This window comes from Microcebus murinus, chromosome 9 (genome assembly GCF_040939455.1).
Source record: "Microcebus murinus isolate Inina chromosome 9, M.murinus_Inina_mat1.0, whole genome shotgun sequence".
NCBI lineage: Eukaryota > Metazoa > Chordata > Mammalia > Primates > Cheirogaleidae > Microcebus > Microcebus murinus.
In genome coordinates, this window is record NC_134112.1 from 60311120 (window position 1) to 60324105 (window position 12986).

Here is a 12986-nt window from a genome sequence, read left to right on the forward strand (position 1 = left end):
GGTCAAGCTTTTTTTTCCCGTTATTTGGGTTTTTTTTTTTTTTCTGCCTTAGCAATCTGTTGTAATGGATGGCTGCCACAGGATGTGCAAACACCTCTGATACCTAAGCTCAAGCTCATAGAAGGAAGGCATTCCCACTTACAATCTATCCAGTCATATCCCACATATTAAGGAAAGAACTTTTGGGAAAAGTGCGCATTTCATTAATGAATATTTGATTTAAAATCCAGCTAAAACCCTACTGAGAAACTGCCTCTGACTTATTAGCCAAGTCCAAAAGCTCTCTTTTAATTACTTTAGTACACTTGCAAAATAAGGCTTCCTACCTGTTCCCAGGTTGATGCGTTCCACATCCCAGATTAATGGAAAACTGTATCATGTGAGACATTGTAGAAGGGAGAACGGGCAAGACATGGAAAAAGTCTACAGCCCAGACATTCCTATTATGTCCTTGATGGTTCTTTTGCCTGAGACAAAATTTGGTAGCAGGAGTCTGAAGTTCAGGATTGATGACGACAGAAATCAAAGATGGAACCTTCCAAACAAAGGAAACCAAAATCACTCATCATCCTTTCTATGTTAGTCCATGTAAATTCTTCTAGATTCTACCTAGTAATCGCTATGCACATAACTGCCTTTTTGTAAGCATCAGGTAGTATCCTTTGTGTTCCCATTTGTTGTTTCATGACAAAGATACTATCCTGAAGCAGCATTCATTTCAGTGACTCAGAATTCTTCCTGTACTGAGAGGTAGGGTTCAGTTTCCAAAGCATGTGTATCCATTTTATCTAACTTAGCAAAAGACAAAGTAACTTGACATTTATACTTTATCATCAGCCCTCTTTTAAAGCATATTTGTATAATACTAACCGTTTTCCAAGGAATGTTCTGAAAATAGGACTCTAAGCAGAAACAGCCAGAGCCAATGAGTTAATGCATGCTAATTTACATAATTGATTTGGTCTGAGGCATGCAGAAGACCAGAGCAGGTGTAATCCTACCTTGCCATTGCTGGAAAAGTAGTCCATTATCAAATCCCAAAGGCTATAACTTGGATTACTCCTGCATGTGGAATGTGCTGGATACTTATTCTGGTTGTTTCCATTCTAACCTTGATTTTTATCTCGTCTTCCTAACTTAAACCCTGAGATGCTAGACATTGGCTGTGCTTCAGCTCTTAAAAGTACCTAGGGTGCCATCAATGTGGAGAGAAGGCTAACTAATAATGAGTGGTTGGGTGTGGTTCTAGCACAAACAAATCTACCATTATAAAACATCATTCTATACCTTATCACAGCATCTCACATAATTTTGAAGATGTGTGCAAAATAACCAGAGGCAATACCTGTCATACATCCAAAGGGCAAAAGAAAAAGGTAAACCTCAGTAGCTCTCATTAGCAAAGAAAAAAGCAAAGATAATAATAATCTCTACTTTTACAATGTCCTCTACCTAGGAAAGCTCCAAATGCTGGATAAACACTCATTATGCCTAATAGCAAGTCTGTGACGCTGCATAATTACAGCTACTTTTAGGACTGTCTTGGGGACAAGAATCACTGTCAGTCAGAGTGTTGGGTTCTACGTTATTGTCTCTGATGGACTGTAATCCATTCTTCCTGATAAAACTTCATTTTTCATTTGTATCAGAAAAAATTGGGTGAATGTTAAAATATCCATTTCACTTTTTAAGAAACCTGGCAGCTTTCTGGGTTGCCAGAATAGAGGTTTACCCTCTGCATCTGGCATGGTCTTTGTGATTTTGACCCTGGATTGTCTAGGGAGGTCTGAGGTGGGCTATTTGGTGCAGGGAGTGGCATGTGTACCTTATATGAGGAATAGGAAAGTGTATCCAGTGCAATGTGCTCTTTCCTTCCTTCAAGCTTTGCATACAGGATGACATCATTTTCATGAGAATCTCCAGGGTCACAAATTCCTCCTGTAAAAAACAAAAATTTTAAGTTGTTAGCACCAACTTGCACCCATAAATGTATCAAATACATTGTTAAATTTCAGAATAAAAAATAATTATAGTAACGAGATGTCATTCAACAATAACCGTAAACAAAGGCAACGAGACCCAAGGAAGTATTATTAATTTATATAGTTCAGATAGGCCATGCTAAAGATCAGACTTGATATTTGTGAAGGCCAAAGTAACTGCTTGCTTAATGAAGTTATGCAAATTACAGTCTGCATCAAGCAGCAACTGCACATCCATGTTTTAACCCACATTAAAAAGATGTGCTCTGCTTTTAATAAACTATTACTTCCTTATAGTGAAAGTTTTGGTGACCAAAGTACAGAACCTATTGATTATAGTTTTAAAGCAAGTGTAGTGACCCGCTGCATCAAGGACTTCTGAAGTAGTGTTATTCAAACTATTGCATATCTTCAATATTTTAGCACATATGTTTGTATTTTTAAATGCAGTCAATTTTTGATTTTTATGTTTGGGATCTCATTTGACTAATGGAAGGTACACAGAATAGTTCATTCCCTCTCGCTCTACTTTAGTCATATGACACACTAGACCATTAGAACTGAAAGGTACTTAAGATCATCCTGATGATGAAACTGAATAACAGAGCAGGCACCTGAAGCCAAAGATCATTTAATTAACTGGTGGGGGAGCCAGGAGTAGATGCTATGTCTTTTAACCTTTGACACTATATTCTTTTCACCATTGCATTCTGTCAATATTTCTTGCTACTGTTAGTTTCTACCAGTTGTGTAACCTGGGTTTCAAAGGATAACATGTCTAACTATTAGTAGAAGCCTCTCCCTACTCACCACTATCCTTAATAACAGCACCATCCATGACAGCAGGAGTGTGGGTATGTGCATGTATTTCATGGCAAATATTCTATCCCTAAGTTCCAAAATTTGTAACGTTAACTTTTTAATTTTATTATCTTCCTAAAAAATTCCTTCCGTTCTTAAATCAACCATCATCAATGTTAATTTTTATCTATAGGCAATTGCTGTTGTTGCTATTCCACAGTGACAGTAATTGAAACTCCTGACATTAAAATTACTGGGCAGTAAATATATATGTTCTAATCCATAAACACTGACTATTCCTTCATGTGTAGCAGTAAAATTTTCATAGCCTACTATTGAGAATTTTGCTTTGTACATAAGCCTTCTCTGAGCTTAGAGCATGAGCCAGTCCCCAAAATTCCAGACCTAGGGTGAGTAAGAACAGTTTTTCTGAATCTATAAACCTGACAGCTGTACAATTGACTATAGTAACCCCATTAAGGTCAACTATGGGGCCAATTGTGATTGCCAGCTGTCTCATTTACATGGAATTCCCATTTCATCTTCCTAAACACAACAATTTGGCATATAATAAATATTTACTGGATTAAGTAATTTGAACTCAGAATAGAGGAGCCAGATATGGTTATAATGTAGATCTCACCCTAATAGATATTAATTGTTCAAGGACAATCACCTGTAGAGAAAAATCTTATGTTTTAAACATCTATATCATTTGTTTTAGCATTATATTACATGCTTCAGTGTTACATAAATATATTCTAAGTGATGATCTGTAGGGGAAAGATCCACGTGAAAACTAAATTCCCTTTTTGAAAATGCAACTTTTTAATTACACATTGAGCACATATTAAAGACTAACCAAAAAAGGTGAAAGATCGCAGGCAGGCTGTTTTAGAGCACCACACGTAATGACATAGGAATTGAACTATCAGCTCTGTCTAATTTCATTAATTTGTTTCCTGTAACTCCTCTCTTGCTCCCTTGAGAACAGTTCGTGAACTGCATCTGCCCTTCCGAGAGAACTGAAACACACGTGGGAACCTAGCCCAGAATGGCAATGGCAGAAGAAGAAAGTCCTCAAGGAGCCAAGACTTTACAATGATGACAGACTTTATCGGAAAGGCCCCTGTGGGGGCAATTTATCAGCTCTGTGACGTTTCAGTGGCAGCATCTCCTACAGGAAGATGTGGATTCTTCTTTGGCTCCACAGCCTGTGATGCCTTGTGGAAAGTCATGACTCATGGGCATCGTGTAGAGCAGCTAAGGTACAGAAGGATTTCAATAAAAACCAAGGGATGGTCAATTTAAAAATACTTTAAACATTGTTTTAAGTAGCTTTTAAGCTACTTATATATAACAGGAAAGCGATTTTGTTGGAGATTTACTACTTGCAGGGCATTGGGCTAGAAGGAGAAATAAGCTCTGACCTCAAAAATTTTATAATTTGGCAAGGAAAGCAAGACTAATGTATATTAAAGAATGATAATTAGCAGTAAACTGTTGTGCTGCCATAATTGCAGTAAAAATTCAGAGAAAAAAGATACAGTGTGAGCTAAAAGAGCTGGGCACAAAGCGGATTCCCAGTGAATATTTACTGGCGTAATAATAAAGAAATACATGAATGAATCATGTCAGGTTATTTTTGTCTTGTTTACTGCATTCTGGCTCTAGGAACAGAGCCAGATGCTGGTACTCAATGAATGTATATCGGATAAATGAATATATGAATAAAGGAAAAAGACTTTTAATTGAACTTTGAAAATTGAGCAAGTTTTCCAGAAATGTAGTCACATCAGATTGATATGAACCAAGGACAGAACATATCACAGACAGGGCCTGAGAGGGAGCAAGTGTGAGATAGTCTAGTTTACTGTCTGATTTTCCTAAGGTACCATATTTAGTGAGGGGCTACTTATAAACTACCTCATCTTAAATCTCTTGACATGTTGCTTTCTTCCTCATCAGCTAACAAAGTTTTAAAGCCTTTTCTATAGGTCCAGTCCTATCTTGCCCTATCCTACCCTATCCATCTCATCCTATCCTAGGCATCCTATCCTATCCATCCTACCCTATCCTATCCTGAAAACACCTTCTCTGACTGCTGTTGTATCCTCAAGATCCAGACCCATTTCTTTTCTCCTCTCTACTGTAAAATTCTTGAAGAAGTAGTCATCTTTCAGACACACATTTTTTAAAATTATTATTATTTTAATTCCAAGTACTTCGGTTTTCCAGGCACCACAAAATTGGGAATGCTCTTTTCTAAAGTCACTGGTGGCCTCTCTGACCCTATCCTGGTTGACTCCTCTCTCTGTGCCATTCCCTACACTGCTAATGTCATCCCACCCTGAACCACTCTCTTTCTTCCTCCTTTAGCGCCCAGTGACACCTTCCTCCTGCCTCTCTTTATGCCTTTTCTCAGTCTCCTTTGTCTACTCTTTTTCCCTCTACCTACAGATGAGGGTTCTCCCTTAGAATTTCTCATGTCTGATGCTACCTTCTGCTTGGGAGGACACAGCAACTCCAGTGGCTCCAGTTATCATCAGCATGCAGATCATTTGCAAATCTGATTCAAATCCTGAATAGAATTCCAGCCTTCATATGGCATTCCAGAAACCTTGATTTTAACATACCTAATATTAAAATCTTCTACTCCACACTTGCTCTTTTTAAAAATATATATTTCCTATTTTAGGAAATGGTGCCACTCTTTCAACTACCCAGGAAAGAAATCTGTGTCCTCCCCAATATTGTTCTCATAACCCCCACAATGAATTGGGTGCCAACTTCAGTTGGTTCCATCTCTTCAGTTGTCCCATCTCTGTCCTCTCCTTACATTACAAATATGAGTTGATACTTTTGTTTTCTGAACTAGTGCAATAGCCTCCAAATTTAGGGTTGTCAGATAAAATACATTGCATGAAGTTTATACAAGAAAATATTTGTTGTTTATCTGAAATTCAAATTTAACTAGGCTGTATTTTTTCTTCTTTTGTTTTATTTTATTTTTTGCTAAATCTAGCAACCCTACCCTAACTAGTCTTTTGTCCTTTAATTTCCAATTGTTTCAGTTTTTCCTTTACACTCCTACTAGGATTATCCTTCTAAAACACAGGTAATAATATATTACAGAATGATCTAACATGCATTCTTTGATGGCTCCACACTACCTTGAGTAAGAAAATCCAAACTCCTTTATGAGACTGTATGTAGAACTCAGGAAAATCCATAAGAAAAAAGTCAAATAAAAAAAGTACACAAAAGACATGAACAGATATGAACTTTCCAAAAGAAGATAGACTAATGCCCCAAAACATAGGGAAAATACTCAACATCTCTAATCATCAGAGAAATGCAAATCAAAACCACAAAAGATATCACTTAACTCCAGTGAGAATGGCTTTTATCAAAAAGTCCCAAAACAACAAATGTTGGTATGGACAGAAAGATAGGAACACTCTTACACTGCTGGTGGTACTACAAACTAGTACAGCCTCTGTGGAAGTAATATGGAGATTCCTCAAAGAACTAAAAGAACTACTATTTGATCCAGCAATTCTTGAGTATGTACCCAAAGGAAAAAAGTTATTCTATAATAAAGACATCTGCATTCAAATGTTCACAGCAGCACAATTCACATTTACAAAGATGTGGAAACAACCCAAGTGCCCATCAATACGTGAGTGGATTAACACATGAGTGTTAATTAATACATTAATTATTAATTAATTAATACATGAGTGGATTAACACCATGGAGTACTACTCAGCCATAAAGAACAATGGTGAACTTTAACCTTTTGTAAAATCCAAACTCCTTAATAGGGAACTAAAGAAAATCACTACTCTGCCTCCAATTTGCTGTTCTAGTTTTATCTTACCTGCTTCCATTAATCTATAGGGAAAATCACCCAGCTCTAAATATATCACATACCTTTATTCTTGTGACTTTTTTCAAAAAAGCTTAGCTTAGAATTCTTTTCTTGCCTTAAATGTAAATCCTGCCCATCCTTCAGGGTCAAGTTCAAATGCCATCTCCTTCATGAAGCTTTACCCTAGTTCCTCCACTGCAATTACCCACAGCTTCCTCCAAACTTTCATAGCATTTTCCTTCCATTACTGCATATTGCGTTCTCTTTGATAGTTAGATGTTACTGTGGGCAGGGACTCTAAGCAATTGTTATATACATAACAACAAAGATATATTGAGTCTAAATGTTTATTTTGCACTTTTTTGAGTGCTTTGCATGTATTAAACTCATTTGACCAACAACTCTGTGATTTAGGTGCCATTATTCTCCCTATTTGTATTCACCATATATCCTAGCTCAGGGCTCTATATTCAATAGGCATTCCTTGCTTTTTAAAATTAAATAAAGATGCTTTTATTTGGATAATGTACTTGTTTGGGCTAATTTAAATTAATTTTTCCATCATAGTCAATTTTAATTCATTAATCAGTAATCTTTGAGAAAGAATTAAAGATGACTTAATCTCTTATATAAAGACAATTTCATAAAGGAACTTACGTAATGATGACTTAATCTCATATAAATGTACTGAGCATGGTTGATTTACTAAGAAAAATATTTAAAAATCCAATACACTATATAAAAAATGCTAAAAAAGGAAAAAACTTCAATTAGACTGATTAGTATGCTAAATGTTTATTGCAATTTTTCTTTGAGTTAAGGTTTTAGAGGAATCACTTTTGTTAAAATGAGAGCCAGTTTGAATTCTAATTATTTAAAAGAAATGAGCTCTGGGCCTTAAATGTGCAAACCATTTCAGAGTCAAAGTGAGGATATCCTTAAATGTGAGGTTAATTTATTTTATATCCACAATTTCTCTCTTATCAAACAGATCCTTATGGAAAGTGAGTTAGCATCACACAGGTAATATGTGTGAGAGTATGATATAGTTGGGTTTACCATACAATACTGAGCTGTGTGATTATTAGAGAGGCAAAGTGAGGAACATGAGAGAAATTAATAGCCAGTGCTGATGCCTAGAGCAGGGAGATCTGTTTGTCCTGATGGACTGACATCTTTGCTAATAAGTTCAAAGGTAAACAATGTTTATTTCCTGTTTTACTTCCAGATGTTGCCTGTGCTTTTCCAGTAACTCAACAAAGAAGGCATGTGACACCTACTCACATTTCTGGAATGACATCAGTGAAAGAATATGTAACGGTGGCTCTTAACTAAAAGGATAAATTTCAATCCCCTAATTCCTCTTTGGGTATTTTTCCAACTTCATGTATTTTCTCTACAATAATTAGAAGAAAAATACATCTTACGAACACTTGTTTCTTAATGTGTTTGCAAACATAAGAAAATAGAGAGTAATATGAAAATTATTAACCTGTTTCTTTCTCAGTTTCCCACAACTGTTATGCAATGATGAGATATCAGTGAAAACAAATGACTCATCTCGATGACTGTTTTGGGGAAACTAGAGACTGTGGACAAAGAAGTTGCTTTGTTTTTAGCTTCTCTCCCACTGTCTTTTTAGCGATACCCATGGGGGGGATAAGAGGGAGGGAGGTATTCTGGCATTTTTGTCTTCAGGCCTTGTCATGGCCCAAGACCAGCTCTCTATAGGATGGTTCCTGCAGGGCTGGTCCGAAGCAGAGGTGAGCACCACAGGCTTTTGCTCTGTCTGAACAGCTTATATTTCATGAATTTTCATTTTATATGGTAGACAACAAACAATCTTACTTCCTCAGGAATAGGTGTTGGCCTGGGATCTGCTCCGGGGTCTACACAGTTTGTTCCAAATGTACTTACCCATAACAAAGTAAAACCTCAGGTTCCCGAAACCGGTGGTGTCCATGTATGGAGTGCACAGTTTCCTCTCTCCATCTTTGATGAAGACCATTGATAAACCTGATTCTATTGTTCCACATTCCGTGCCAATGACAGCTCCTAAGACGTCCCATCTTAAAAAAAATGAGAATCATTAATAAGAATTAGAATATTAAGTCAAAGCTTTATAAAGTATAACATTTTGTTTTTAATGAGGAACATTTACTTAGCAATGAATAATTCTGATACAAAGATGTGTTACTATAGATTTTAGGTAATGAATAAACTTGAAATACATTCCATTCACAGTTACAGTTTTCCTGCAGAAGGACAAATTTAATCAATATTATGTATAGCGCATGTACTTCTGATCATAGCCGTGCTCCAGACTGAGACAGTCTTTATTTTTAAAGTACTTACAGTTGGGTTGGGAAATCAAATTCAAACTAAGGAAACAGAGAACTAAGAAGAGATTATCATAAATACTTACATGGTGTTTTACATATTAAAAAATAATTACAGAATGAAAAGCCATAAGAGCTCACAAATGTCTAGCAAGTTTTCAAAAAGGAGATGGGATTTAAACTGGGTCTTGTCAAAGAGGTGTCTGGATATATAAAAAAGAATAAAAATAGTAGCTAGCTTTCACTGAGTGCTGTGTGCCAGATCCTTCTCTAGGCCCTTTACACATTAAACTCATTTAATTCTTGCAGTAACTCTAAGACATAGTCACTATTACTATCCCAATTTTAGATGAAGAAATTGAGATTCAGAGAGGTTAGGAACAGCTAGCAAAGGATGGAGACAGTATTCAAATCCATGCTGCCTGACTCCAGAGCCTGCACTCTACGGTCATGTGCTGTATTTGGGGTGGATGAATTCACATGCGTATAGGCTGAGAAATTGGAACGGACATGAAACTATTAACAGTGCAGATATCAACAGACCTCAGTGGAGGGTGTGTGTTGGGGAAGAGTAAAAAATACGTTTGAATAGTAAAGTGGGAACAATCCATGGAGGGTTCGGAAAGAGGGTTCAGATTCTATACAATAGACACTCAGAGTGATACTTCTTTTCTATCTTTTTTTTTTTTTTTTTTTTGAGACATGGTCTTGCTCTATCACCCAGGCTAGAGTACGGTGGCACAAACATAGCTCAGTGTAACCTCAAACTATTCCTCAGATCTATCTTTAGTTCACTATACTAATTCTCTCTTCAGCTTTTTCTAAATTTTTCACCTTTATAGTAAATATATTTCCATGACTGTATTTTCATTTTTGAAAGTTCTCTTTAGTGCTTTTAAACATGTGCTTGTTGCTTTCTCATAGTATCCTCTTCTTTCAAAATGATTTAGAGTCCTTTAAAACAATCTTTTAAATCATTTAATTATGTTTATTTTGTATCTCTCTCATGTTTCTCTTTTAACTCAGTGGGAATGCACTTATACTCCTGTTTGTAATATTTGCTGATTGTCCTTTTTAGTGAATCATAAAATCACATAGATCATAATTCTTGTTTTGAGCTCATCTTCGATGGACTTATTTCCAGTATGAACTCTACACACTTTGAATAGAAATATTTTTTACAGAGGGGTTTTGCATTTGTGTTTGTGAGCACCTTGGAGTTTCTCTGGTCCTGAATTCATTTTTATACTAACTTCTCAGTTTAGAATTTTCCCACTCAGGTGGAGTGAATACGAATTGTATATTTGTTTGGAGTTTCCATTCTCCTGGGAGATAGTTTTGCCCTTGAATCAATGAGAAGAGTTGTTATCCTAATTACTTCTTTATGGAGAAGAGGCTCTTCCGGGTCCCAAATTTATGCAAGAATATTAGTTCTAGCTGCCATCTGCCAAGAATCCGATATGGGTATTTTTAACTTTAATCTTCAGTCTTAGATTATACATAAATCTGGTATACCCTGAGCTATCTAAGTTTTAGCTAAAAGGTTTACAATCCAGGTTTTCAGTTTTCTTTTGCTTCTGGCATCTGCTCATTTCCTCCCCTATCCTAGGGCTATGTATTAAAGAAAATTATCATACTTTATTCAACATTTCTATGGGTTTATAGAGGGGAAAGGATTGCATGAACTCAGACAGACTTGTCATAGCTTCAAATTTTCAGCTGGCTGGGCTGGTACTATTACCAATGATGATAGGGAACTAAAAGAGATAAACTAATAAGTACATTTCAGTCTCTCATATAATTATGTCATCAGGGGTGTTAATATAACAAATTAAAGGACTACATCATCTTCCTGAGTGAACTCTTCTTTTCAAGTAGGATCCAATTTTTTTTAATATTAAGTGATCAGTTGTTAAACACAGGCTGGTTAATAACTCTTCTACTTGTCTTTAAGCATTCAAATTATATACTTTGTATCCTTGGTGACTTTATTATAAAAGTAGCAATTTTATAAATAAACAATTATTAGTTGCCAAATGAATATGAAAAGTTCTAAGGAATGGAGATACGTTGCCTTCTAAGAAAATAGATATAATGATTAGCCATAATTTCCCCACCCAAAGCTTATAAGATATTGGAAAGTGTCTCTAAATAATGTATTTAAGCCACAGGTTCAGTTCTCAATAGATGGACACTAGTTTCATTAAATTTCATTAAGCGGCCAAACTTGGCTGGATGACTAATACATGTAAATAAAATTAGTTATTTTAGGTAAAATGTTTAACATTCTAGTTTTAAAAAATGCTATATTTATTCTTCCCACAAAGTTTATTAACTATAGTTGACTACTTCATTGTACTTTTAAAGCAAAGATTATTTAGGGAAATAATTTTTAGAAACACCAAATAGTATACAACTACAATATCACACATTTGACAACACATATTGAAGGTGATATGTGAATTATTAAAAGATGTATTATATAATATATCTGCAACTTTATAATTTGTAAAGTTTATGAGAGAAGTTTAATATTTTAGTATTTATTTCTGGTCATGTCTAATTTGGCCTTTGTTACACAACTAACTTGCCTACATGTGGAAGAAACCGAGACACACAGAGGTGAGTGGCTTGCCTAAGGCCAACTATTTGGCTTTTTAAAAAACGAGATCTTCTGTTTCTCAGTTTGCTGTTATTTTGGTAGTACAATTCTAAAGAGGGTACTATGCCAGGATGATTACCTTGATTACCCAGTTTATAACAGATTTGGGGACAAAGTCTTAGGACACACTAATTTTTTGTATTTTAACAGGTTATAGCAATCATTCAAGGAGCACAAGGAGTAATTCTTTGGAACAGCTCCTAATAGTATTGGATCATTCATAAATTAAGCAAGAGCCTCTCTTGACATATACATGAAAATTTCACACTGGTTCATTGGTCTTTTATTTGCTCCATTTATCCCAATTAAACCACTCAGCCTACTGATCCACAAAGCAAGTTAAGGTTATAAATGATGCAGATGATGACTCCTTTTAGACATCTATCTGCTCTAGAGCATTTTTAAAGTGAAAACTTAAATTGAAAAAGATAGAATTGGCATGGACTAGAAGAACCTCCTAGTCAAGTGAGAAATGAGATTAGCAGACATTTTCTCTTATTTGTTATAAATGAATAACTTTTCTAGATAATCTACCTTATTTTCATGATCTCTACCACACACAAAGCTGTGTGAGATATGATTCAGACTTTACATTTATTTTTAATTTTTATTTTAAAGTCCAACCTATCCCATTTTACTCTCAATTAGTCTTTATTTCTCCCAGTCTAACTGTTGGAAAATAACAAAGTTTCTTTAGAAACCCAAATATTTATCATCAAGTGAAATGGAATATTTAGTTTGCTTTGAAGAGAAAGAAGCAGAGAGAAATCAGCTTTTCTTAATTTTTACAAAACTTGCCTTTTGTGAAAGTGCCACTGCTTTGAAAAAATTACCTTGCATTTATTAAAAATTCAGTAGTAGCCTGTTACAGAACATGCACATTCTTTCATAAATTTGCCCACACTGGCTCAAATATGATTGGAGGAAAAGTATCCTTAAGGAGATCTAGGAGCTCCATCCACTACTGAGGGGCTTCAAGGAGGGGCTTCTCAGACATCACAGTCTCCATCTTTAAGGTTACAAAGTTGTGGTCATTTCAAGTTACAAAAATGACACAGTCCTTGACTCTCTCCCAATGTAATAGTTACGGGCAGTGAAATTATAACATAACCAAATCTTTGAGACCAACAGTGCTTATTTGAGGAGCTCTATCATTTTAGCAATATCTGGATGGCATGGCAATTCCCCTCACAAGGAGTGTTCCTTCCCTCTGGTATAAATTATGCTCTCCCCAAGGAACTGCAGTTCTCTGTGAACTGCATTTGAAGGAATGTCCGCCTAAGGGAGAGGGCTCTCTACAACACAGCAATTTATATTTATTCTTTTAG

General features: G+C 35.7%; 1 protein-coding gene across 3 annotated transcripts in view; it reads right to left on the reverse strand.

Annotated features, from left to right (window-relative positions):
- RELN (reelin) overlaps window positions 1-12986 on the reverse strand; it is a 457647-nt gene that overhangs the window by 156435 nt on the left and 288226 nt on the right. For all 3 annotated transcript variants that reach the window (XM_012747047.2, XM_012747038.2, XM_076006499.1), the window contains exons 12-14: window positions 8575-8726; window positions 1826-1938; window positions 327-535 (exon numbers count right to left, since the gene is read on the reverse strand). In XM_012747047.2, coding sequence (XP_012602501.2) covers window positions 327-535; window positions 1826-1938; window positions 8575-8726 — 474 coding nt within the window. The remainder of the gene's footprint in view (window positions 1-326; window positions 536-1825; window positions 1939-8574; window positions 8727-12986) is intronic.